The 27,783-nt window shown below is 39.6% G+C and overlaps 1 protein-coding gene across 1 annotated transcript; it reads right to left on the bottom strand.

Moving 5' to 3' along the window:
- Positions 1 to 1,276: 1,276 nt before the first annotated feature.
- Positions 1,277 to 27,639, bottom strand: fsip1 (fibrous sheath interacting protein 1). The gene is made up of 8 exons (XM_079369134.1): positions 27,494 to 27,639; positions 27,311 to 27,392; positions 26,905 to 26,994; positions 26,329 to 26,468; positions 26,026 to 26,145; positions 23,621 to 23,785; positions 8,721 to 8,858; positions 1,277 to 1,693 (listed from the first exon to the last, which is right to left on the bottom strand). Exons 1-8 carry the CDS (start codon positions 27,593 to 27,595, stop codon positions 1,589 to 1,591), a joined length of 942 nt encoding a protein of 313 aa, XP_079225260.1. The 5' UTR covers positions 27,596 to 27,639; the 3' UTR covers positions 1,277 to 1,588.
- Between the last annotated feature and the right edge of the window lie 144 nt (positions 27,640 to 27,783).

The raw sequence follows: 27,783 nt of genomic DNA on the forward strand, positions 1-27,783 counted from the left end.
ACCTTACCCAGTATATCACCAGTAAACAGAATTTAGACTGCTGAGATATTTCACAGGGCCACAAAGAGCTGAAATCTCAGGCACCAATGAGGCATTCTGCCTGAAAAAGCCAGACAGTCTCAGTATGCCGCAGGTCTCCTTACATTAGAAGTGACCTCATTCTTACCATACTGAGCTCACCAAGTTTCCATTATCCCAAATGAGTGGTATAGCTACCATATTGAAATTACACTGTCAATAGCACAGATGGGATTAGTAACATGGGCAGGCTATATATGCTTCTGCAAAAATCAAGTAAATTCTTCAAAATTAAAGTTAAAAGTTAAAGTCTGTCTTCAAACAGTTTTTGTGTGCTCTTTTGGACTTGCTCTGAGGTGTCCGTTTAGAGTCCCTGACTCTGTCCCTGTCCTAGCAGGGTTCTGGTTTGGAGGAGGGGGGGGGGGGGGGGGGGGGGAGGGGGTTGACCTTAAAGGCTCACCTGGCAAACGTGTTCTCAGTCCGGTGGAATGAGAGAATTCCTGCCGTTTACACAGGGTCAGCATGCATAGGCGGGGTGAAGAGTGAGACGAAAAAGGCCTGTAGGTGTGTAGTGCCATGAGAGAAAGGACAGGCAGGACCTCTGAGCCGGGGTTAGCCCAGGTGCAGACTAGTTACTCAAACAGTGCAAGCAGGCGCAAAGAGCAGTCATGTCAACAGCTACGCAAAATCTCCTAAACAAACGAAAAAGCATAAATCTCAAAACTGGTAATCTTTTGACTGTGGATTATTCTTTCTTTCTTTAAATGAAACCTTGAGTAGTCACAAAGGGTCCAATTTCAGAGGATCCTTTTAATCTGACCCACTCTGAACCAGATCACCTATAAAGGAAAGAATGAAAGGAATGCTAGGAGCTGAGCTGGATCTATCACTCAGTGACTCAGTGGTGGAGACAGCATCTCTCTGTCCTTATTAACTGCCGCATTAGATGTTTGAACTCACATTACTAACTGAGACATGTTACATTTCAAAGAAGAGGAGAAAGTTATTGCAATAAGGATTTTTAGACTTCTCCAAACAGACCCACTGCTGTCAGCTGAGGGCATTTGTGTGCAGTAGAACATTCTGTGGCCACCGTACCCTGTTATTACACTTAATGACAGCAATTTTCTGTTCTTATACATGATACTCAGGTTAATACAAAGGGTGACCCTGCTGCCTCGCTTCCTCATGCAGAGCCATTTACACAAATAAAAACAACAGGATGAAATCCAGCTGTAATCATAAAGACAGAAACAGATTAGGATTTAAATAACAGTTTTATACAAGGTTTAGCTAGATACCAAAAGTTGAGCTATAACTTTTCCAATGCTCAACGTTGTGAAAAAAGTTAATGATTACTTCTATTATTGTATAGCAACAACGTTGTAACATCTACATCAATTTTAAAGCTTTACAGAACATTTTATAATCATAGGTGTTGGTCGGATAAAAATCTCTTCTTTGATAACGATTTTGTCTCTTATTTGAACATCTTAAAATCCAGTCGTTCTTCTTTGACCACATCACAGCAAAGGCAGCGTCTTTTGGTAAGCATTCTGGAAGCAGCTGTTCAATTGGGACATGGTGTCTGAAGTTCCTGGGCCCAGGTCTTTGTTAGTTCACATTCATCCAGCAGACGAAGCAACTGCTCCTCGGTAAGGCCCGGTGGCTCAATCTGCAGGAAAACAAAAACGTATGACCGAGGATTAAACTTAGTCTTGACTCTGTTGGGTTAAAGGCATTTGCTAAGTTAAGTTAAACAGCCAACTCTTTTACAAGACTTTAAACATCTGGCAAATGTGAGGTTATGTGTTTGTATTCTTGCAAAAGCGAACAGAATTTTTTTCTTGCTCAACCTCTGATATCGCCACTACATTATTTTTTTCCCATTATGAACATCATTAGTTCAACTGGTCTTAAACCTTTTTTTCTTGACAACTTCAGACAATATTGTATTAATGCCTGACCTGTGATAAAAGTGGCAGTTCATTATGATAAACTTCATCGCTGCCTCGTTGGAAGCTGTCTGGGGGAAAAGAACACCCTTCCAGTTGGATATAGCTGTTGTTTTTGTACTGATAAGTTGGATCCAACCTGCTCTGGAGTGCATGTGAGTTCAATGAGAGACGCCAATCTTCTGAAACTAGGTTAAGAGGAGTCACATCAATATCTATTAATGAGAGTGATGTGATATCTGGCAGCTGCAAGAGCGATTTTTTTATCATATCAAATTCTTTTACTATTTAAACTTTTAATTCCCTTATCGTTACACTAATAAGGTGAGACGTGACTAATTTACCTCTGCAAGAGTGCTCATACACAATGGCCTCTTAGTGTGAGAATATAGTACTTTATTTAGACAGCTGCAACTCAAAAGTCAGTTTGTTCCAGTGATATCAACTCATTACCTTCCATAACCTGAGCATCAAGCCAAAAAACGTGAGCAGGAACACTAGACCTTACATGTCCACGCTGGAGAGTAATTACCGTCTTCATTCTTTCTGTGAGTCAGAGTGAAAATCAGTTTTTTATACAGGGATGAAGGTAATCGATGCGAAAACAGGCGAATGTCAAATATTAAACTAACTTCACCCCGGTGTTTTAAATCTGAAGTGTCCATGATGTTAAAGGTGGGATGTCCTGACCTACTTATGCCATATCGTGATGAGAGGTATAGTCAGTATTCAAGTTGTTCGTTGATGTTTTTTTCTGCCATTTGAAGAACAAGGTCTATCCACTGCTAAATCAAGCAATTTAGCTTAGCTTAGAAGTTGATAATGTGAAAATTGGCAGTTTAGACGTTCTGTTTTGTAAAGACTAAAAAGTTCAGTTTGACATCAAATTAAATTCAAATAGCAATCTATCTCTCTCTGTCTGTCTGTCTGTCTGTCTGTCTGTCTGTCTGTCTGTCTGTCTGTCTGTCTGTCTGTCTGTCTGTCTGTCTGTCTGTCTGTCTGTCTGTCTGTCTGTCCGTCCGTCCGTCCGTCCGTCCGTCCGTCCTTTGACATGCATAAAGCAAGTCATAACCTTTGGCTATGGAGCAGAGCTTCACCTTTGGATAATAAAGAAAGATGAACCAGCACTGAATCCATGTGAACAATATGGAAAAATAAGGATAGGTATCTTCCCGTTCATGGTTATTCTAAAGTATGTTTTAAAACCTGTAATTTAGATCTCATCTGCCAAAAACAAGGAATAATAGACAAAAGGCAGTGGCCAATTACAGTCATTGGAGTGCAGCAGTGTTCACGAATGGGGTAATAAAGAAGTGCCCCACCGGCAGCAGCATTAATGGTCAGAAATGCTTTTAACAAGCACCAGCTGACTGGACTGGAACTTAAAGTTAAGTTAGACTGTCCTACAGACAGAAAAGAAAAAGGATTGAATAAAGAGTGTTTTTATTGCTGTGACAAAATGCCACGACCCTTTAAAGCTGGTTGACCCCAGGTGACCTTAAAGTTCGGGAAGCAAAGGGTGGATGCGGGTGACTGATATGTGTTTTTTTCTCTCTGACCGTCTGACTGAGCCAGTTGATCTTAAGTGTTACAGCTTCATCAGCTCTTGCAGTCCAGTCCTTCATACATCACATTTATTCCTGTAAAGAGGAAATTAAAGAGCTGTGAATTTAGGAAAACTGTCAAAGAAAATACACATTATGTTTGATCGATATGTTTCCAGGACGTTTATTTCTTCCGTAGGGGTTATCACAGAGACGGAAACAGCAATGTTGAGCCTGGTTGAAAGTTTTTAAACACATCGTTTTTTATCATTATGACTCTAAAAGGAAAATGATGAATCAAGAATAAAACCTGTTGCAGGAACTGGACGATCTTCTGTTTTTTAACTGCCATGAGAATCTTTGTGTAAATTTCCTTTGTAAAAGAAGATGTTCGTACTTAAATTATTTAGTGTTTATTTTATGATGACTATTGCCAAGTCAAAGGATGTCTGCAGCTGTGTGAGGCTGGTTTTGGAGTTTTTCCTAGACATACATCCTGTGGCATAAATATGTGAAATACAAGCTGTAGTTGGAAAATCTATAGACTCACTTACGGCAGACAAAATAAGAGGCTTTGACAGGCGCTGTCCCATATGCAGTACTTTGACTTAAATACAGGAGGAGAAAAAGACAAAGGACAAACTATTGATTCATTTACAGGCTTAGAAATCATGGTATTATGTTCAATAATTCATCATTTTGTTAGACAACCCAAGCTTCTCCTTGACTGTATCCTTGCACGTCATCATGAAAATAGCTGCTCATTAACCCAACAAATCATTGAATATCTCACGAATCAATGCGTGCAAACATTGATTTAAAAAAGCATTTGCCCGTGGCTCATTAATTTAATATCAGTTCCTCTTCAAGCAAACTTTGCATCGTTTCTGTATGTTATTGTCAGATTGGCAGTTTAATTTGCTTCCCCAAGCCTATTGCATCTGTCTCTGTCTTGCCTGTAGCTACAGTACATGAGGAACTTTGCAGGAAAAGTGTAAAGGAAACTTACTGTCACTGTTATGTTTAGCAGCTCTATAAAGTCCCTGCCATTAGTCACTTCACTCCCCTGCCTTGTGGATTTCAATAGCATCAATTGTGGGTTTAGAGTGTTTTATGCCCTCCAGACAGTGGACTCAAATTCCTTAATTGCAAACAGTGGTGAGGTAGGTGAACCCCCAGCCTTTGATATAAGATCATTGTCAGTGTTTTTTTCCTAATGGGAGATACATTTGACAAAGCCAGAACGGTTCAGCCCCGAGCTTTCTGCCGTGCGATGGGCCACCACCTCTGCACAGCTCATTGTTGCTCCTGTACACACAGGGTGCAAGACCAGTTCACCACACGCGTAGGCTGCTCAGCTTTCAAGGTCGCTGACTTCAGACACATACCTTAGCTTTATCATCCACAGACCCAGGGGCCAGTTCGCCTCTAATATAGGAAGGAATTCTATTCATTACACACTATGTGCTCCCATTCAAATGAAGCGGCTGATCACTGTACTGATTTTTGGCTATAGTACATAGATGACATCAATTGGAGGCAGTGAGTTTAGAGGAAAAAGTTAATTTCTTAAATGTCAGATCATTTAGATTATTTGCCGGAGGGAGAATCTGGCATACCTTGTTAATGTCAGGGACTCCTGGCTGAATCCCAATCTCCTCATTTTACCCTGTCATTTCATGCATGGCTTCTTGCACGTGCACTAAATACAGAAATATCATATACTTGTGGACATAACCTTCATTTACCTCTAGTTACCGATTTCATGGAAATTAACAATTGATGCTTGAGCGCTAAAGAACAAGCTAACGGTATAACCTGACTTGGTAGCTTTAGCAAAGCTTGCTGGGGTTAGCTAGGATAATTGGTTTGCAGTTAAAAATATCCATAAAACCAGCTTTATCCTTACCTGGAAAATGCTTTCACACATACAAAACATGAATAGAAATAACCATGAATTTGTCTTTTAACTTTTTTTCAGGAGTTGTTGAAAAGCTGTTAACTCTGCCCTTTATGATTACATTAAAAATACTTTTTTTAAGGATCTTGTGCTCCATGTATCCTTTTCCTGAGTCAAATATAAATCTCCCACCAAAAGCTTATGACATACTAAGTTTACACTCCTGAAACAAATGCCATGAGATTGTCTGCCACTCATTAAAAGCAGTGGCAGAGGAACAGCAGAGATGATTGTGGGGAACCCTTTTTGTTGAATGGTCTCTATTTCATGAGATCATAAAGCGGGAAAACAAGAGCAGACAGCGTGACAAGCCAAAGGCTAACAGCCAGTAGCCATGGATGGATTGAAATAGTGGAGGGTAATGGCTTCTCATTTCTTGGAACCTAACTGGCCCTCTGTGGAAGAATTTTTTATGTTAAATTGTGATTGGGAATCCTGACTAACCAGATAGGGGTAATATGATTAACAAGAGTTCCCATCCTGCCTCGCTGTCAATGCAGAGGTTCTTCTTCCTTTTGGAGTTGGTCTTGGAATAAAGCCAAGTGAGGTATCAGGAAAGCTAACAGATATTTCTCTCTGGTAATGTGCTGTTGTTTTTTTAGTGTACCGGTAGTTGAAAATGAAGCGAGCAAACTAACTTTTCCTTCTAATAATAAGAACACTTGCAAAATCGTAGGTGAGTAAGTGAGTTTTTGGCAAAGGTGTTGTTTAGACGGCGAGGAAGTAGAGCAGGGATGACGCACATAGCCAGGTTTCAGATCTGAAGCCAACATGGCAAAGCTTTAGTTAAAATTCAGCACGGCAGAGAGGTAAATCAGGTAGATATCCATCAGAACTCTTCAATTCTTAACATCAAACACTTGAATCAATTACACTGAAGAGGAACAGAGTCTCTGTAGCCACTGCTACAATGTAAGAGCCATTTTAAAATTCATTTGTATGGTTTTCAGGTCATCACATGCTATGAAATATTTTGTCGTAACAAAAGTTAACTTTCTGACTTTCCAAGTTTACGTTGGCACCACTACAGTACCTTGACAACATTAAGTTGAGCTGAAGCCTGGAGGGTTCATTGTGCTCTTTATCTTGCAATAGGTATTGGCTAATACAATCTCATGCCGATTTTATTTATTAAGTTTGTTTGTATAATTGTTAATTTCTAAGTAAACATTGTGTTTCAATGTACTGTTGTTATTCTATTATAAGTCACAGCATTTGAGGGATTAATGCAATAAATGTGTTTGTATCTATATATCTCTAAAGTTCAAAAAATAAATCTTAGAAAGATATTAGATGATACATTACTATTGGATTTCCTCTTACTAATATTAATATTGGTATTGGACCCAAAAATCCCATATCAGTCTGGCCCTATTTTAAATCGATTAAGCACTGAACTTCACTTAAAGGAACCACAGTCATCTACATTTTAAATGTATGCTTGATTAAACGAATAAGATTTAGTGTTTGTTGTAATTTGGGGGAGAACCATGGTTCTGCTCCAAATTCATAATTCTAAGATTTGGAGGAATTCAAGACAGCTGTTTCCATTTGCTTCCATTCTTCATGCTAAGCTAAGCTATCACCCTTTGACTTTCACTACATATTTAACACAGAGACAGGAGCGTTATTTACCTTCTCATCTTGCCCTCAAGGTAAGAAGATCTGTACGTCTTTAAAAAAAATATTTAAAAGTTTAATAGAACTATTTGTACTTCCTGGAATAATATTTGCTGTATCCACAAAATGATTGTATTGCTCTGACTTTTCACAAATTAGTTTTAATAAACAACCCCAGAAAACACATTAAAACCATGAACTGATCTTTTCTTGTGTAAAAGTCTCTAAAATACACAAGACACTTCTCACAAATCCAGCCAGGTCTGTGCAGTCTTCAGGTGCCGAGAGACTGTGAGAAGAGATGTGGGTTGCGGATGTGATATAAATCAACTTTATGAGTGCACTGGAGCTGTGTGAGGCTGGTTAAGAATGCCCTCCCAGACAAATTCCACACAAATAAATCTTTTCAAACCACAAAACAAGCCCAATGGCACTAAGATTATACACAGTGAGTGTGCTATTTACATTGCAGGCGCTCGCAGGGTTCAATCATTTAGTCACAGAATATAAACTGTCGTGACACACAGCTAAATGTAAAGAGTGTCTAGCTCACACCAGCCATTAAGCGTCTGGTGCTTTTGATGTTTTGTGATCATAGTGAGAGAACATTTTCCTCAAATGGAGTGTGGCTTCATTAGAAAAAAAATTCCAATTGTGTCTCCTTAATTAGGCCAGGAATAGATTTGCGTATCATGGCATGGTGTCTTGTTTGAAGTAAGGGTGTGGCTGCCACTTCATCTTTTACGAGCTCACTTCTTGTGTGCAAAAAGGGCATATGTTTATATTAAGCATATATACATAATGTTGTGGTTCATCAGTGTGAGAAAATAAGACTTGTTAAAGAGTTCTGAATTCTATTGACATCGCTACTGTGAAGAAGCAAAGAGGCAGTTTGTTACACAATTAAACAATGAGAAAATCAAACCAGTAAGTTTGTCTCAAATGTTTTATCTTCTCACAAAGTGTAAGGTCATACATGTCAGCATAAGCAGAAATCAAAGCTATCCACCTTTGTTCTCCAAACATTCTTGCGTTGGGTCTTTAGCTACAGGGTTTGGTGAAAGAATGAAAGAGATGTGGCTGTAACTCCACTGAGGCTCCTAAAAGCAGACATGGCATGACGGTTTCTAGGAAACACTGTGGACATGGAGATCGAGTCTGAGCGAAGAATGCTAGAAAGCAATGAAACATGGTGGAGGACAAAAGGCTATCAGTGGAGTAAATGACCGCCCTTTCCCAAAAATCAAACCTGTGTACGGACATAGAAGACTCCTTAAACCAAAAGTAAATCAGTCAAAACATACTATTGCACAAAACTGCGAACTTTAAAGTGACTGTGTGATTGCACAAAGGGAGTGAAGTAAACTTGGGAAGAAGAGGAAGAAATACGGGCCTGCAGAGGCAGGAATATTGCATCTGATCTCATCGTCCCCTTCTGAGAAAGATTGAGGTTGAGCTCTGTGCATGTAATAATTTGTCACACACGTGTCTGCAGATAAAAATGCAGAGAAGTATCATAACGCAAAACACAGACTGTGTCGCTATCTTGCGAGTCTTGTGTGAGTTTCAGCATGTGCTCAGTAATGTTTGTGCGTACAAAAATGAACATAGCTTTGAACTCACGGTAATTTCCTGGCTCTGACCCAGGAGCTCCAGCTGCTGTTGGATCTCTTGGAGCCGCTTGTCCTGCCCTCTTCTCTCCTTTATATCCTGCAGGACCTTCTCTCCTGGCTGTGGGTCCCCATCGCACGTCCAGCCAACCTGTGATACACAACAGATACAACTGGTTCTAATAGGGAGCAAACGACTCATCTCACATGTGGACAAGCGTGGGCTCTTTGCTCGCTTATGGCTTATACTCAGAAACATTTAAACAAGGATCAAAACCATATAACAGTTCATAATTTCAGTTAAACGTTTCCATTCGTCAATGACTCTAAGTTACTGTTTGATTTTGACTAAAATGTCACTGTTGTGGTATGTCTTAGAGATGTGGCAATCAACATCAAATGTTCTTCTTTCTCTTTACATTCAACATGAACCATATAAACACCATGAGCCCATAAAAAGCCTTAGTCTTTAATCTATATAGTGTCAATACATTTAATGTGTCAATGTGCACTGGCATGACACACTGAATACGATGTCATCTCTAAAAGCAAATGTTAAAAGTGATCAGGAGGAATTGTGATAGTCATGCTTTAAAGACCATCTACAGCCTGTCTTATTATTGAGAATGACTGAAATCATTTATATTGTAAAAATGTAGATATCAGAGTAATCAAAATTACTTAAAGTATTATGAAACGATGAGCAGGGTGCTATTGGAGTTAGAGATAGCTATAGATAATGATTGGTGTTTACATCAGCCAGTAGCAGTTACTGTGGATGGAAGATGAAAACATTACCATACACCATGTCAATCTTCCTGCTAGTTTATTGAATTGTGGAGAATTATATCAGTGAAGCAGTTCTGCTGAGCTACTCATTTTTTAATCAAACAAGAGCTGATCCCTCTCATCCAAACTGAAAAATAACAAATACACGTTTAGAAGGTGAACTCCAGGTGCACAGAGTGGTATAAAAATCAGAATGGTCAGAGGTAGCTATGTGAAGTTTATCAGTATTAACTGAGTCATCAACGTAGCAGCATAAGTCATTCGGAGTCCAGGAGACTTGGATATGTGACTGTAGGAGCTGGGGATCGAACTCTTGACCTTCCAGTTTAGAGACATCAAACGACCAGAGAGACAGCCGCCAGGTTTCGGAAGTGTTTTTCAGGAAACAACAAGCTCTTAGACATCATTAAGACATACAAAATGACTGCCACTGGAACTTAAAATGTATGTGATACAAAATACAACTAAAGATCTAGTCTGCTGTCATGCAAATGTAAAACAAGGCCCATACCTCACTGATGCTGAGAAGCTAAGCAACAGTGAAGGACAAACTTCAGCAGATGTGGCAGGATGAATGAAACACAAAAGCTTTACTATTTGTGGCAAATCTCAAATGGGTAGGTCAAACTGTATCCTTTACCACTCCACTTAAAATTAGTTTGATGATAATAAAAAGTATAGTTAAAAATGGAAAATGGAATTATGCTCTAGACTAGAGACTGACCAGTGAGTGACCTGTGGTAGGGCCATATTTGGACCACCAAATATACACACTTATTCTATAAAAGCAGCAGCAAGCTTGAAAAATGGTTTGGTCTGAGAGAGGATGTTGCCAACCACAGGGCTGTTTAAGAGTGTCGGTCCAGCGCCTTGTGGCTGAAATCTCCACCTCTCTTGGTTAGCCTGGTTGCCAGGCCGGCGTTTGTGTGATCTAATAATGTTGAAATTGATGGATGCTTCATAAAATGTCGACGTCTCAAAATTGACGTCTACACAGGGAAATAGTAGGTTACTGGAGACAGCGGGATCAGCTGAAATATGAAGCTAAACACCAAGTTACTAAATCCAAAATGACACATAAGATATGCTGGGATCTTAGTTAAACCTAGTTTAAGACAGGGGTTCAGTGTATTTAGAAAAAGAGTTAAAGCTTTATCCAGTTTTTGCCCACTCACATATAACACGTACACAGATTTAAAAAAAACTAAATGATGGTAGTGTGACTAAACAGTGTGACTGCTCCTCTAAAGTGTGTGGCCTCACCTAATGCAGCCCCCTGTCTGTCTATAGGGATATAATGACAGCTTCTCTCTGAAGCCTATTTTAATTGTGTCGTTACGAGAGTCCTCGAGTTAAGGCTACCTCATCCAGAGTACAAAAGGACCAGGATGGGATCAGAATTCTGTAGTGCGCCAGAGTGAGAAACGTAGCATCCTCAGCAGGGAAAAAATAAAAATTAGAGTCTAGCTTTACCACCACCCTCACACCACTAAATGCATGTTCCCAAAAAAAGCTCAAACCTTCGGGAGAACTAGTTTATTTAATTTGAAAACAACAGCTGCCCTACTTTTCAAGAACTTTACACTCACAACTTTAAGATTGTCTACAGGGCTAAGTGGAGATAAAGCTATCAGTCGGGAACGTTTGAATGAATTTGGCATGTGTGTCACATTTTTAATTGCTAACCATTTGTATGTGGCTAAATTAACACCCAATGAAACCTGGCGGTATTCAAGGGAAAGCCCACAGTCTCTCTATATAAACATGAATTATTTTCTGTTATTACTGTATCTTTGTCTTGGGACTTAAATTGCTTTTTATATACATAACATTGGACTAGTTTTAGTGCTATGAATTGCATTGAATATACAATGCACACACTGTTTAGAACAGTTTGCTGTTGTAAACTGTATCTTACCCCAGTTTATGAACTAAGCATCCTGACATGTGCTAATAAGCTCTGAAAACAAAGCATGCTTGAGGCTGGCGGGAATTACTTTATCAGGTGTTTTGGGTTACACCAAAGTACATTTTGATATGATGATGGCAACAGATGACACAGTACTGAATTTCACAACTGTGGTAAATCCCGCACACAACATTGATGTCTGTGCCAAATTTCTTGGCAATCCATTGAACGGCTCAAATATCTTACACAAAAAAAACACCACCTTGGTTTCAGACAAAATACAGGGTTCACCAATAGTCAGTAGGCCTCACCTAGGAGAAATCATACAAATCTCTCAATAACATGTACTGCCAATCGTTTAAGGACATTGAAAACATACTTTACAGGAGAGCAACCTTAAACTGCTCTTGGCATCATTGGGAAGTTAGGGGACAACCAAAACATATTGGATGGCCCAGAAAAAGATCCATCCAAAATTATTCAGTGCACCATGGATGTTGGAATAGCATTCAGCAATGTCATTTGACTTAAATGCATGAAATGAAATACTGTGATAATGAGGGTTTGATAATGTTGGAAAAACTGTTCATGATTATTTTCTGGCTGTAAGCAGAGACAATTGAAAGTATTATGAGCATATAAGTGTACAGCAGACATGGTTCGTTTTCTGCTCCATAAAAGAATCAGTAGGCTATTAATCACTATCTGCGGCATGTGCTCGCCAGCGTTTCTACATGTACAATCGATTAAGCAGTAACAATAACTGAATTCAAACAGTTTGAAGAACTGAATTCAACAGAAACAAACAGAAGATTGGTCTCTTGTTCAGGTCAAAGTATAGATGACCTTAATTGGATCCAGCAATTGTTTTCATACATGACCGTGTGTATGCTTCTTCTTCAAGAATGTGTGTGACTTTTACCCGTGTTAGGTTAGACTATATGACTCAAATGAAGCAGAGGAGAGAAAGATCAGAGGACAGACCATCAGAAAAATGCTGGTAATTAACTCTCCTTGAGGTAGCCAATTGACATCCTGTTGAAGATGCCCAATAATCACGTCAACTATTTAGGTCACAAGAGCACTGGGAGGCCATGAAGATCCTGACACTGTTTACTTTAAGTATAAAAAACATGTCAAACATGATTATGTTTCAGGAGTAAAGTATGTCAGCCTATTGATGACATACATAATGAACACCTTTGAGTTCAACGCTGCATTAGTGTCAAGATTTAATATAAAGTGCAGCATTGTATGTTCGACATTGACTGCCAAGTGTCTTTCTGAACACAGAATCAAAGTTATTAAAAAAAGGAAAAGCTCATCCGTGCATGTTATGACATCTCCTGAGAAGCTGTCCTTGTCTTACCCTGTGCTTCACATTTTGTTTTCTCACAAAGACTTATTTGCCATTCCTCGAAGCCAAACCATCATTAGTAGCTCATTTGTATGACTTTCAGAAGTCTTGAAGCAAACATTCATGTGGTGGTCATTGATAATCAGCTAATGATTTCGAATAAAAGCAATACATTCCATCCTAAAGTTGTCATGGGGTTTCAGTGAAAAACATCTGCAGTGTTTCCGCCAGTATCCACAGTGACAAAATAGGAACCATTGTAAAGCTTAATATGTTTGTGATTAAAAACAAATCACAGGATGCCCGAATCTCAACCGTACTACTGAGAATGCTCAATCATGAAGTTCAAATTAAGAGTCATGTATTTACTTTATGACCTCAATCATAACACAAGTTTTGTTAGGACGGTGGAGGGAGCCATTGAGATTGTTAGCCTGGAGCTTCTTCTCTGGATTACATCTGTGGTTGAGATTTGCCAAATATAACAGCTGGATCCTCTCATGCAGATGAATTCACAGAAACAACTCCAAACAGCAACAAAACAAAAAGACACCAAGCATGCCACATGTCAAACCTGACTTACACCTAATGGTGACTCTTTCTCCTTATAGGTGAAAGTTCTTCTGTATCGCACTGCTATAAAACAGAGAGGAAATACAGATACATGTGACTGTGTACTTTAACTCTCTTCTTACGCTTTTCTTACGTTTCATGTTTTGGACTTTCTGGAGCCAGAACAAGAGCCACTGGAGGAAGCTTGATGGCCTTGTTCACATCCTCAAGCTCATTATGGGCAATGTGCACAGAGGCAGCTTGCTAATCCAACGAAAGGTCAATAGTGAAATCCAAACTGCTACTGGAAATTTCAAACAAACTAATCAGTGCAACTTGTGGTCTTGAATTTCCCTCGGGATCAATAAAGTATCTATCCATCTATCCATCCATCCATCCATCCATTCATCCATCCATCTATTCAATCGTGTTCTCAATATAAACCAGCTGAAATCCAAAATGGCCCCAGAAGTTATATATGTCCTAAAGGGAATATAGAGGCTTCTGGGTGTCTTGATGCAAAGACATAGGAAACAGCTCTCAATGGGTTTCTCCTTGAAAAACACTTACATGATGTGAACGCTGGCCAACATGACAGTTTGTTTTAGCATGAAGAAGCCACAAAACGGTTCATTGGCCTTGATTCTGGGGGTCTTTAAAAAAAAAAAAATGCATGTATGCCAGATTGAGTCACTCTGTTGTTAGAAAACAGGCTATGAACATAATAAAAACAGTTTGTTTTCATCCCGTCGCCAGTTTATTGGGAAACCAATGCAGTCCAACACAATAGCCATACAATAATTCCTGTCTTTCTGAATAAGGATGGTTATACAAACCTATTGCATACGTTAGTGCCTTTTTAGTGTATGGTGAGGTAGTGTGCAACATACTCTACATCAGAGAACAGACTGAAAAAATGCACCTGATTTTAAGTGTCTCTTTACAATGCCTCATAACACACAGTGACAGTCTGTTTTTCAAGGAATATCAAGCAAGGGAAATTGTTGTTTGATAAAAGCCAGCCATGAGTCACCCAGAGAGAGGTAGCTAATGTTCAGAACAGGAGTCTCTCTTCTCTCTCACACACACTTTTTGTTTCTTTCCTTTCTCTCTCTACAAATCTGAAGTATAGTACGAGCTCTTGCTGTGCCACGTGGACCCAGGCTACCTGCCAGGATCCATCCACATGCCTTGCCACGAGCACTCTCTGTGAGAGCTTGGGAGCAAACAGTATGGAGGCAATGGCTACTTCTTTCTCCTACTCTCAGACTTATATTCTCCTTGCTATAACCCACGGTAATGTGCCACGTCATTAGGAAAAGGCACTATGATGCCGATGTGGCATGCATGTTAAAATCCTGCCTGCGTGCTGAAACTTAAGCCAGGTAATGCTTACAAACATTTTTGATCATGCACTCCTGTGTGTTCAAAGGAACTATCTAGCTCTAGCACCAGCTTTCATTTCTCCTTCTCATTCAGTGATAGTAAAACATAAATCAATCAAATATAACAGCAAAGAGGGTACGTAAGCATTTGTTTATCATGGTCTTCAAATGCCCCAGATATGAGATTTGTTTTCATCCAAGTTTGAATCTGGGGTAAATGACTTGATGATTACCATACATTCCTGATGTATTAGAAGATTTACTTTTAGGTCATTTTGGACTATTACATGCATTTTTTCCCTCCAAATGGAGGGTGGTCTGGAGCAATCACGATTGCACAGATCAAAACCTCCTGCTGCCTCGTACAAAGAAGCATGTTGAATGTGATACTGGGTGAAAATATTCACGCCACCTGTGTCTTCTCAGTATCTCCGCAAAATCCAACAAGCTGTCAGTGGTTGAAAGATAATTCATCTGAAGGTTCAACAGTTCTTGTTATGGAAGACGATCTTGTCTTGAGATACCTCCAGACCATTGTAAACACAGTCGATGGCTTTTACTGTGGTTTAAGACGACTCTCCAACGTGCATCAAGCGGCTAATATCAAGTAATTTTAGTGCTTGCCAAATAATGACACACACAGAATGAATTCAAACGAGAGCTTGGAAGCATACTATTAGGATATTTATCTAAAGCATCTGCAGGGATAATAGATCCAAGCATCTTTTTGTCCCCTCCAACACATGCTGCTGGGTATTGTCAGGCTCAGTATCTGACCTAGATTTCAGCTGCTAAAAGGTTCACAATGAACTGGTACTTTTTCAACCGTGAGATACTAAACAGGGCTACCAACACTGACAGTGCATTACCTCAAAGGAGCGTTTGTCAACTAGCAACCGCCGTGTCCGAAATCACGTCAAGTCATTTTAATTACTTTACACTTCAGACAGGCACAGGCTCAAAGATTTTTAAAATCTTGAATGATTTTGAAAATGTGAGAGACCCCTTACATGACGACAAATAATGACAGATTTAACAGCTTTGTTCTTGCAGTGTGTAATGTGCGACAAGATGACAGCACACCACACACTAACAGATTCAATCGCCAGTCTCGATTCTCAAAACTTGTAATCTCACATGAATGACGAGCAGGGAGAATTGATGATGGTGGTTGTTGGACTCATGTCGGTCAATAAACACTTGTGTTGGTGCCACAAATCAACAAGTTGGTTCTTCCATTCCTGACGTCCATTAAACTTCATGCTTGCGTTTGCTGCCGTCACCATGGCTGTGTTTGATATGCTTTCTGCTTCAGTCAGCTTTCACCCTGATTGGCTATTGTTCTGTTCCAAGTGGCAAAACAAAGAGTGCTGTTCTCTGTGTTCTCCCCTCCCAACAGGATTTCTGAGTATATTGATACAATGACAAATTCAAATCAGGATAGCCTTGATTGTCTTAGGAACAAATCGTGTAGAGTAAAATCACTCTTAACAAACCCCACAGATAATTGAGTCTTTGCTGACTTTGGTTGGCAGGAGAACCAACCCAAAATCCATCAGACTAACTTGTATTGTGTACCTCGCTTTAGGCTACACTGTTTTGTACAAATTGAACAAATTAAACATAATTAATTTAAATGTGTTTCCAAACTGAACGAGAAGTAAATTTAGCCTAGTTCCTCTTAGCACAAACTCAACCTTAATAACCTTGCTTCATGGCTAGCTAGCGCTCTTCATTGTTTTAAGTGCTACAGTGCTACTGTGAAAAGAAACTGCTTCACAATTATTCTTTGGAATACAGATTTCTTTACAATCTGAAAGAACACAACCAGTTAAGTCACTTTTTCAGTCAATGTGGTATACTAACTTCAGTTAAACAACGAGTACTACCCAATATGAGAGTGGTGTTGAATTTCATTCTTAATTTAAAGTAACAGAATTTTTGCAGTAAAACTCTAATATTGCTTAATAAGGATAATGGAGACGTGAGTCAGGGGACATTTAGGTTTTTTATTGCTGGCAGATGAATCCTTTGAGAGGTGTCATAATAAGTGGAAAAGTCAAAAGTTAGATCGCAACCAAGGCAGGGAAAAGTCTCTCTAAACCGCTTTAGACAACTGCTGCTGCTGTGGATAACACCAGTGGGAGAGGCGTTTATAGGAAGACAATAAACTGGGTCCCATGGCAATTACAGGGTGGGGAAGGGTGTGGAGGCTATTCTTTTTCGCCAAGTTAACCATGTGAAAAACACAGCGCATGCCACATGTCAAACCTGACATCTCAGTTCTCATCATGGAGCTGTAAAGACAGAATTCTGCAGATTTTTAGGCTACAAAGGAAATAAAGATGACAAGATTTTTCATATTAGCATAGAATTACAAACAAGATGGATACATTTCCACCTTTTATTCACTGGAGAAACTTCTGCTCACTGCTGAATAGAGTGTTCCAGTCAGTCGAATCTTTAAGATACAAAACTAAGTCACATCCTTTTCTGCTATGAATTAGCATATGTTCAATACTTCAAAAGAGACAAGAACATTGTACACAGGAAACCAGACAAATCTGCCAGTTCGTGTTTCATTTGCTCTCACAGATGCCTCTGGTCTCTCTCCCAATCTATCAGATTTCCATCTGGCCTGATTCAGGTCAGGAAAATCACGACTGTTTATCTAATATGGGGCAGGTTTAAGGGTCATTGAGGCATTAAAGCCAATATGGCTGCCACTGATGTGGAACACTTTGAGTCTGTTATTGTGTAAGTATTAAACAAACTGGAAAATGATGCACAAAGGCTACAAGTGGGCTTCCAAAGCAGGTCATGACAAACACCTATTATTGAAAATAGAAGTCACATGAACAGGAAATATGGCTATATTACATATAGGACAGTTTCTTCCTTTACAAAGACGTATTCTTGTTGCCATTTAAGAAAGAATTAGAGGGCTGCATAAAATTGCACTGCCAATCACATAGTCCATTGTTCTGGTGTCATTTGACACCAAGGCACATGCAGATTACATGGATACTATCTATATCCCATTTCTCTCCTTTAAAATAACGGCTGCAGTGTTTCACACAGAATGACTGTACCTGAGCAGTGCAGTCGACATGGTGTGCTTTATTTCCTAACTTATTTTCCTATGTGTCACTAACATAGACTGTAAATATTAACGGACGAAGCCTTAGTGACGTCAGCCATCGGCAGAGGGTTCCGGAGGCTCATCGTCAGCTGCCGCCATGCTTGAAATTGCTGTCTCACCCTCACTTGCCAGTCATGTGTATGTGTCTTCTGGTGTTCCTGGATCCAGCCTCAAGCAGACTCTTGATAAACTGCTGAATTTTGAACTTCCACATTAGCTTTATTTTTCAAGACCAGAGGTTGCCTCTTGATCACAAAGAATCTGAAACTGCTCATTTTACATCCTTTCCACTCTTTAATCTACACACATACACACCTGCACCTCTCCTACCACGTCGCACCTTGCCTTGCAGAAAATAGCTAAACGAAAGCATTGAAACGTGGGTTTTAACATTGGACCTTTACACCTCAATCCATGCATTTGCTGGAGGAAAATACCAGGGGACTTCTCTTTATGTCTTTGCATAATGCAGATCATACACAATTTAAAAAATACACAATTCAAAAAAAAGTTGTAACACACTTGAATATGCCTGGGCAGACCAGCCTAGTATCGTCAATGTGTGAGAAACATCAGGCTGATTGGGAGTCAATGGAAAGGTTAGAGATTTGATTGCAGGCTTCTGCAGTTTACATGCCAAAGAGCCTAAGGGAAAGAAACTGAACCACAAACTGCTCCTGTTTGAAGGTGTTGACATAGATCCTCATGCGCAGAGGAACAAAAGGTTAAATGTGACATTAAGTAAACCTTCATCTGGTTGGAATACTCAGAAAAGCACCATTTAAATGCAGTTAATTTACCATCAACCAATCAGCTAAAGAATCATTAGGATGACGTTTTATTCAAAGGTTATGGTCAGCTTTCCATCTTAAAGTGTTCACACTTGCTGATATAGTTTTTAGATGTATATAGTTGTTTTTATGACTGACCAAATCAAATACATTTGCTGCTGACCACTTTGTGTTGGTCAAAAGGGTGTTTTCCGCCTCAAACTCTGCTCTTTCACTTAACACTAGCAAGCTAAAATCATGGGTGCTCATCAGCAACCACACACTTGTGACTACAGTGACCTCATCGTCCTACATCAAAAAAACAGCCAAGTGATACAAACAAAAACACAGCTGGAGTTACTAAGCAAACAAAGAAGGATTTAAAGCCCTGCAGGGATTTGATGCAATCCAACACTGGGACAGTGACTGAAAACAATGATAACGCTCTTTATTTTATTTTTTTATCATAACCACACTATGAACAGCCACATATGATGGAAAAGCACATGTCATTCTGATCGTACACAAACACTTAAACACCTATGTCACCAAACACCCAACAGGGATTTGTTCTCAAGACGCAACCCTTCTTTTCTGGCTTCAAGATGTAGGTCGTACTGTACTGTATCCTATAGTAAAAACAAGCATGTTTTTAAAGACAAAAATGCCACTCCAGATGAAGCCTGAGAAAATGAAAAAGGAGCAATGCTGTCATTTGACTAACATCAACAGCATCCAAGGGAAACACTGTTCAAAGGGATGTTTTGATTCCATTCAATCAAGATAATTAAAGTAGAGGTTGAAGCTGCCTGACCTGTTTCCTAACAATCGAAAAAGGACCAAGATGCAGCCAGAGGTAAAGAGAAAGGAGCTTTTTATCAGTGATTTCCTAATGACTCACCAGGCAGCCACATTTTTTGACAAGGGCCAAAAGTTGGAGCGTCAAACACTTAATTTCCTGTGTTCTGGTAAGTCATTACGCAACAATCTGTGCCTATTCTGCATCATTAGGAGCAGACCATGAAGCAGATCATTTTCCTTTTAAAATTAGGTAGTCATTAAAACCTGAAACACAAACAGGCTTTACATACAGTCAGGGAGCTCAACCCCCCTCCTTTCCTTCAATGATTTTTTAGGGATTCGCAACATTGACATTGATCGTATTTTTACTCCAGAAATGCCAATACAGGATGAATCTGAAAAAAATCTCATCCCAATAATCACTGTTATTCATAATATGATTCAACCAAAAGTGTCAATCAGGCATTTCAATGGTAAATACAACTTAACCTCTTTTCTCGTTGTCTGTTTGGATTACTCAAACCACTTTTACCCCACAGCTCACACCTACCCATTCACACACTGGGGGCAGTGGTTGCTAAGAAATTTGGAAATCCCATTTATAAACACCTATACACCACAGACAAAGCAGCAGGAGATAAGGGTCTCGTCCAAGGACATATCAGACATGTGGCTGCAGGAGCTGGGGATCAAACTCCCAACCGTCCAGATGAGAGACGACCGACTGCTGAGCCATAGCTGCCAAACATTTGAGTGCATCCCGATTTGTCATTTAGCCATTGCAGTAAAACACGCACCTGTAATTATACTGCCAGCAGACAAAAAAAAAACTTTCCAGACAACAAGACTGTCCAAGGCTGTTAATCTGGTATTATTGCTAAGCAATAAACGAGGGCCACTTTTCCACCGAGCAGTAACATGCATCTTTGGGGATCTGGCCCAAGTGGACAGCCCAAACTACAGGTGAACGAAAGAGTAATAGAGTCCCCATATGACCAGTTTATCCACGATTTTTCTACTTGGATAAAAATTTACAAAGCGCCTTCTCTACATTTTTAAACATATTTCTGAAAGAGAACAGCTGCAATAGATGGATTGGTTTTTTTTCAGTGCACATTGGTCATAACTGCGCTGGTAGTACAGCCCGTGCATGTGTTAATATTTCCAAATTAAAGGGAGAGCCTTGTTCCTTTTCTGGAGTATGCCTCTAATTCCGCCAGCGCTGTAATTATGCTCTTATGGGGGGTGACGTTCCTCTGTGGTAGTGACCTCCGTAGCTGCCAGGCCCCACAGACTGCATCCACCCTCACAGGCTCAAGTGAAGAACCCACTACGCCAGAGAAGCTACTCATCAGGTGTTTAAAAAGGAATGCAAAGATCTGCTTTCTCTTCAGAATATCAATCATGACTTATTGGGGAAAGGACGCTGCCAAGCTCTGAGGTCACCGATTCAAGCCCTGACTGATCCTTTATGAGCAAATGCTCACTGGGTGGAGGTGAAAACCTCCCTTTTCCATGCGAAGACCTGACAAACGATCAATCTGACATCGAGAGAAAGCGAGAGACGAGAGCAAATGCCGAGCGGTTGGCTTTGATCAAGTATCAGGAGGATAAAAACACTTTGAAGAGGTGTTGAAGCAGAGATATGGTGATCTCGTTTGTGTACTTTAGAGTGTGCACTTGAAGGAGCGAGCAAACAAGCAGGTTCCTGCTTTGCCATCCAAATGGTTTCAGTTAGGAGAGACTGGTGCAAGCTACCGCAGAGAAGAAAGCTCACCGCAAAACAAAAGCATATTTACTTTTATGACCAACTTCAAGATTTACTAGCCCTTATGTGGAATGAATGACTGGCTCTGAAAACGATTTATTGTCAGGGCAGTCTACCTTTAATGCATGTAACAACAGCGAGAAGGGATTAGGAAAGCTAAAATGAAATGTCTACCCTCAACAATACAGATTCTGCGTTTACGTTCTTACACTCTTTACTCTACTAAATGAATGAAAACACTTGGACGCTGACTTTCAATAATCTGAGAGTAAATACTTGAGCGACAAGAGGATTTGTTTCACTGTTTAATTCATAGTTTCCATCATATGAATTTCAGCACTAATGGGGAGCAGATGATGGATGATGGGGATTTTTTTGCTCTCTGAAAAACTCTTTGACCAGTCAAGATGATTAAAGGGTGGGAAGAGAGATGAAATAGGCAACATAAAGTAACACGTTCACTTGCCCAGTTTAAATCCCAGTTTTAAACTCTTAGCCAGAGATCCACTCTGGAGGACAATAAGAGAGGATCACGTTCCTTCGAAAGAGTATTACGTAAGGAAGGACAGTTTTGTGTTCACTCACAATAGAACAAACCAAAATCAGACGGTCAATTTTGGGAGTTTTTGTTTACATCTAAACAGGCCTCACTGACCACCTATAGTGATGCACACATCTGATTGGGTGCTATGAAAGTGCTGTGTCGTGCAGGGCTGCTTAATTAATCTCCATATCTTCGTTATCGCTAACTGAGCACTTGCAATCAACAGCAAAAGTATGAATTCATCACAATGAATAAACAAAGGATTCTCTGTAAACAACGGTGCTTTTTCACCCGTCATTGACACGGCCCGCCACGTTAAATGAGGTCATGTTTTAAATTTCTGTTTGTACTTCAGAATTCTCATTTCCTGCTTTATTTTGTAATCACCCTTGTCTCTGTCTTCTAGATTTACCTGTGTCTCATTATCCCCTGATTGTCTGTGTATGTGAACCCTGTGTGTCCTTCCCTCATGTTGCCATGGTTTGTTGTGCTGTCCCTTCGGCAGGTCCTTTTGTTCTGCTGTCGATCGTTGTGTTAATGACTTTGTTTCGGTCAGGATTGAGGCACTTCATATCATTACTGTGATGTTGAACGATGATACGTTTCTCTTTTATCTTGCAGGCCTAGAGTGGTGATTGGTGAGGCTAGTGCAACTTCTCATATTAGCCATATAAAGTGTTGAGATAAATCTGCTGATCAATAGATACTATTGAATTATTATTATAATTATTAAGGGATCCCTTATCAGCTAAATCCAGTAGATGAAACATAAATGATCTTAGTAGCTCAACTTAAAATGTGTAGGTTTTTTTTCTTCCCATTTCCATATGACATTTGATGGATGACTAAATACATTTACAATGGGAAATTATTAAGCCAGAAAGAGAAATTCTCAGTCCAAACATTATGACATCGACCATGATCTATTCCAGCACTGGGATCGGGTACTGCAGATTTTCCTTCTTCTACATCCAGTGATAGTAGAAAATGGTATAGTTAGCCTTGACTGTTGCGTAAGGTTTTTTACGAGTTTTTACAAAAAAATCATAATTTTCCAAAGACAGGTTATGCAAATGATTAGCATGCCATCTGGCCTTTAAAATGTAGTGAGATAAGCTCCTGAGATAGCTCACTGAGCTCACGTCTAGGAGAAAACCCAAACTCAGGAAGTAAGGCGTGTAAAAACTGAAATGTAGTAAATGTTTGTGAAACTGGTCACATGCTTTCTGATGTGGTAATAACGGACGGATCATTCTGTAAAGTTTGTGGTGTACAGTATTAAAAGGGGGATTATGGAAGTTTGGTCCGAATGTCCCAAATGTAATAAAGATATTTTATGCATAAACACAACATTCGAGGAATGGACAGTCTTCAAGAAATCACAAAATACAAACATCTTATTGAAGAAAACTCTTTTTCATTGTCGAGGGAAAATAACTTCCTGAGCGAAAATGTCCACATTATACAACAAAATATTTTAAATGTCTGTATCATATGTACTTTGCTTGTATGGAAAGAGAAAAGTCATTTTAATACAGAAACAACAGTCCAAGTTAATGTCTTGCATAAAGTTTACTGGCTGCAAATCAGGCACAGTAAGCTTTAGATCAGGGCCTTCATAGGGAAACACGGGGGTGGAAAGTGAGGCAGACCCTCAGTTCCAAATAATGGCAGCTTACATAATAGTATTTTCCTCTGCTTACTTGCAGGAGTGTGTCTCCCTGATGGTCAATAACAAAAGGTTTTACAAGATCTTACCATCTTTGCCCTTCTGCGCCGCAGATCTCCCATTATGATGTAATACAAGATCGGATCACCTGAGAGCAGGCCTGGATGACATTAACAGCGGTCCATATAAATCTTTCCTTGGTAGAGTGTAGACAGTAAGGTACATACCTGGGACATGCTTCCAAGGTTTGTGTATGAGCTTTGCATTGAGAGAAATTCTTCCGCAGGGAGGTAAAGGCGAATTTTGGAGTCAATGGTATTCAGCTGCTCGAGGTCAGAGGGCTCCGGGGTGTATCCCTGGCCTGTGACGACTGACACAGCATATATGTCCTCCTGGAAGAGAACCATCAACTAATTAAATCATTTCCAACCTGGTTATCTTCAGCAACCCAATTATGATTATCTACTACAGAATTTTCATATTTAATACGCCCATCTTCCTTTCACCACCTCCACTCTTCACCTTCTTTCCCCAACTCCTCTTCCCTCTTTCCACTCAAATACAGGAAGTGTTGATTTCTTGGGATATTAACAACAAGTCCTATGAGCTGAAACTTCAATCTGTTGCTTATTTCACATATTTGTGACCATGATGTCTGAAACAGGAGAGAGTTACAAGTCTGACTTCAGAACTTAGTCTTTACTTCAAGCAAGGTGTCGATCACTTCACTCCTGTGCCGCATGCAAACCTTCTATGCCATGTTATAGTATACTCTTTGTGTCCCACAGGAAACTACCGGAGGGTGGTGAGCTCACGTCTTGAAGACAGAAGAGTACTGAGAGTGCTGTAAGGAAGATCACAACAAAGCATAGAATGCCTACGAACGGGTGCAAAGACATCCCCAATAACAAGAGTTCTGACAACGAGGTGCGGAACCAGGTCAAACTACGACAAATAATAATAATAATAATAATAATACATTTTATTTATAGAGCAATTTTCAAAAACTCAAAGACGCTTTACATGTTAAAAACAAAATACAAGTATACAATGTCACACTTTGTTTTTAGGACAAACTAAATCAATAAAACTTAACACTGAAATAGTTGAGTTTCAGAGTTGCATATTTCTTTTTGGTTGCTACAGTAACTAAGCTAACCTCTAACCACCTCTTCTAACTGCAGCTTTAAATTTCACATTAGAAATGGTTTCGATCTTTTATCAAAATCAAAAGTATTTATGCTAAGCTATGCTAAGTGTAACATTGTTGGCTATCGCTTTTTAAGCTAGTATAAATATACTGTATGTGTATGCACACATCATTGACAGAATCAGAATACATATGTTCTCTTATCTTGATAATGACAACTATTGCTGTTCAAGGCATGTGGTATGATTCTTTGGCCAAAGATCGAAGGTAAATGTCAGTAAAGGAAATACCGCAGGATCCAAATATTCTACAATTACTGACGGCTGATGATATACAAGTCTGGGTTACAAGAAGGAGAAAAGGGAGCTTGTTAGGACAAACGATCGTAAAAACATTTTTCAAAAAGTGTGACGCAAAAAACAAGTGGCAACTTGTGGCTGATGTTTCTTTGGGGATTCTGCCAAGACCTAGGAGAAGTCTTAAAAACTAGAGACTCATCACTGTCAAAGTCCTGGTGACATAAATAATGTGCGTGCTACGTTATGGCCATTCATAATAACATGCTTCGCAATAACAGGAAATCTTCCTCCAGCCAATAAAGAAACCCCATAGGATCTGCACTCCCCAGAGTTTGGTATCTGCCACCACAATTACTGTGGTATTGTTCAAAAAGTCAAGGAAAACATCATAAATAGAGCAGCAAGACATAAAAAAAACCCTGGCGTCTTGTCCTACTGATGCAGAGCTGTTGGGGTCGAGCTAAACGGAACCGCATGTGTAAAGTAAGTTCCCTCTTAAACATCCCATCTGACTTCAAACTGGCTTCCCGTCTGCAAAAGAAAAATGGCTACAGAAGTGAAACTGACAATAACAACATCTTAAGCTCGGACGGTGATATGAAAGATCCCGATATGAAAGATCCAGGAATCTGGGGCTCTTCGCAGAAACACCACAGAGGGAACCGTTATGAAAACATGCTAATAAAATGAATCCAAAACATGCAGCGGTCCATGTGACCTGCATATGGCACTTATCATCTGGTTCATCATCTGAACTGCTTTGAGGAGACAGAATCTTCTGCCAGAGGCCATCCCAGCTGCCAAGCATCCTCATAACATGGATATGTGACCAGTGTTACTCTCCAGGTTGTCCCGAAGTAACACAACGCATTTAAGAACTTCATATAGCAGACCAAGTATTACATATTGACGCATGTTATTTGAAGTTATACAAAAAGAGAAGCATTGTATAGAAAGCAAACTGTTTAAAAGCTTTACATCTGCCTACTATAAATTCTTGACATACTATGGATTGAAAGCAGTTCATATAAGGTGAACATGTCAGTAAAAGAAGCAGTAAATAGGAATATCTGCTCAAGTTCTGCCCTCCATAACAATATTGGATAAGAGAAAGTATCAAGGAAATTGAAAGAGACACTCATCATAAGCATATGTATTCTGTTAGAGCTTCATGTCGGCCTACCTCACTGTCTGCCCCGCTGGCGTTGTCTTCTTCCGCTTTGTCTACTTCTTGCAGGAGCTCATCCAGCCGCTCTCTCTCTGCTTGGGTCAAAACCACCTCGGCCCCTTCCACACTTACAAGCTGATGCATGGGGGGGGGGGGGTGAAAATCACTATTTACATTTGTACTCATCGTCAGTGGTGGCCTCGTCGGCTTAAAATGTCTTTTTCTTGAGCCTGAGACAAATATTTCTTCAATGGAAAAACAAACAGTCAAGAGACTTGCACTTGCACTGCATTTGGCCTGACGTGAACTTTGACATACCTCAATGTTTCTCTTGACAAAGTCTTTCTGTTTTTTCTTGCCTTTGGAAGCTCCACCGTGGCTGCTTTCAAATGGCCCTTCCTCACTCTCCTCATGGCCTACTTCAAATGATTCTGTCAAGCTGTCTGGCGTCTTTTCACCTGTCAGGTGAGACACAATTAAGATTATAAGAGGTAATATTTTTTAAGTGGGACAATGCTATCATGATAACACTCAGCCAAGTCTGCTAACCAAAAAACAGTTTCTGGTGATCAACAGTGCAGTGCTCTGATTCTGTCATCGAATCCATATTTCTTTCTGAAGGAGGTTGATTTCATAAAAACACACAAAGTCTTGATGACAAAATTGTTCTTGGGTTACGTATTGACTGAACTGTCATGCATTAACTTTTCTGAAACTGCTTACATATCTGTAACTTCCCTGATGTCTGCACCAGCCTGCCATGTAAGGGAAAAACAGTTACTTTGGTAGTTGTAAGCTTATGGCGCCATCAAGTGCACAATCTAGTCAGTACAACGGCGAGCATATAATTTAAGAGTATGTTTTTGTGAATTATTTTTTGTTTCATCAACTCACTTTGTTCCATGTATTTGCTGTCTGTGGTGTGCTCACTGTCAGGAACCTGAGTTTCAAACACAGGCAGAAATATTTCCCCCTCATCTGTCTCTTAAAGAAAAAATAAATAAACAAATGTAAACAAAAATTTCATTTCATTTTCATTTCATTTCATTGAAGTTTATTTTGAATCATGTGTACAGAACAGAGTGTTCACACAAGAGAAACAATCAAAATATACATATATATTCGTCTGTATGAATAAACTTAAATGAAAAGAACAATATCATTTATCATATCATATATCATATGTGTATATATACATTTATATATTTATATAAATAACATATAAGTACACAAATGAAACACAAACACTAGGCTAATCAACACTGCTTTTTTTGATCTGTACACTGTTGCCTTTACTTACCAGTGGGTGCTTCAAGGGCCAGAAACAACCTTGTGTTCATAGCCTCATGAACACATTCAGAGTGACCTTCGGGCTTACTCAGCTGCAAAATGATAAAGTATATGCCTCAATTTCACCCCATTTTAGTAAAAAGCACATAGCTAGTGGCATGGTAATGTTAGAGTGAATTCAAAGTATGTCTACCTGGAGCTCTTGCCAGAGTCTTGCTTGAAGATCTTTCCTTTGATGCCGGACTTCTTTTTCTCTGCAGATCTTTTTAGACAATATTTCATCAAGGCGTCTCATTTCCTCAATTGCTCTCTGTAGCTTGTCTTCTTTCTCTTTATCAGTGAAATGACCTGAAATAGTTCAGGAGAAATATTATAGCTTCTGCTTACTTATAAAATATGCATTATGATAGTAAATGGTACAAAACCACAAGCTTACCTTTGTCAGGGACTCTGGCTGAAGAGTTGACAACAGTTTCTTCAGAG

The sequence above is a fragment of the Symphodus melops genome (genome assembly GCF_947650265.1).
Source record: "Symphodus melops genome assembly, chromosome: 19".
Taxonomy (NCBI): Eukaryota; Metazoa; Chordata; class Actinopteri; order Labriformes; family Labridae; genus Symphodus; species Symphodus melops.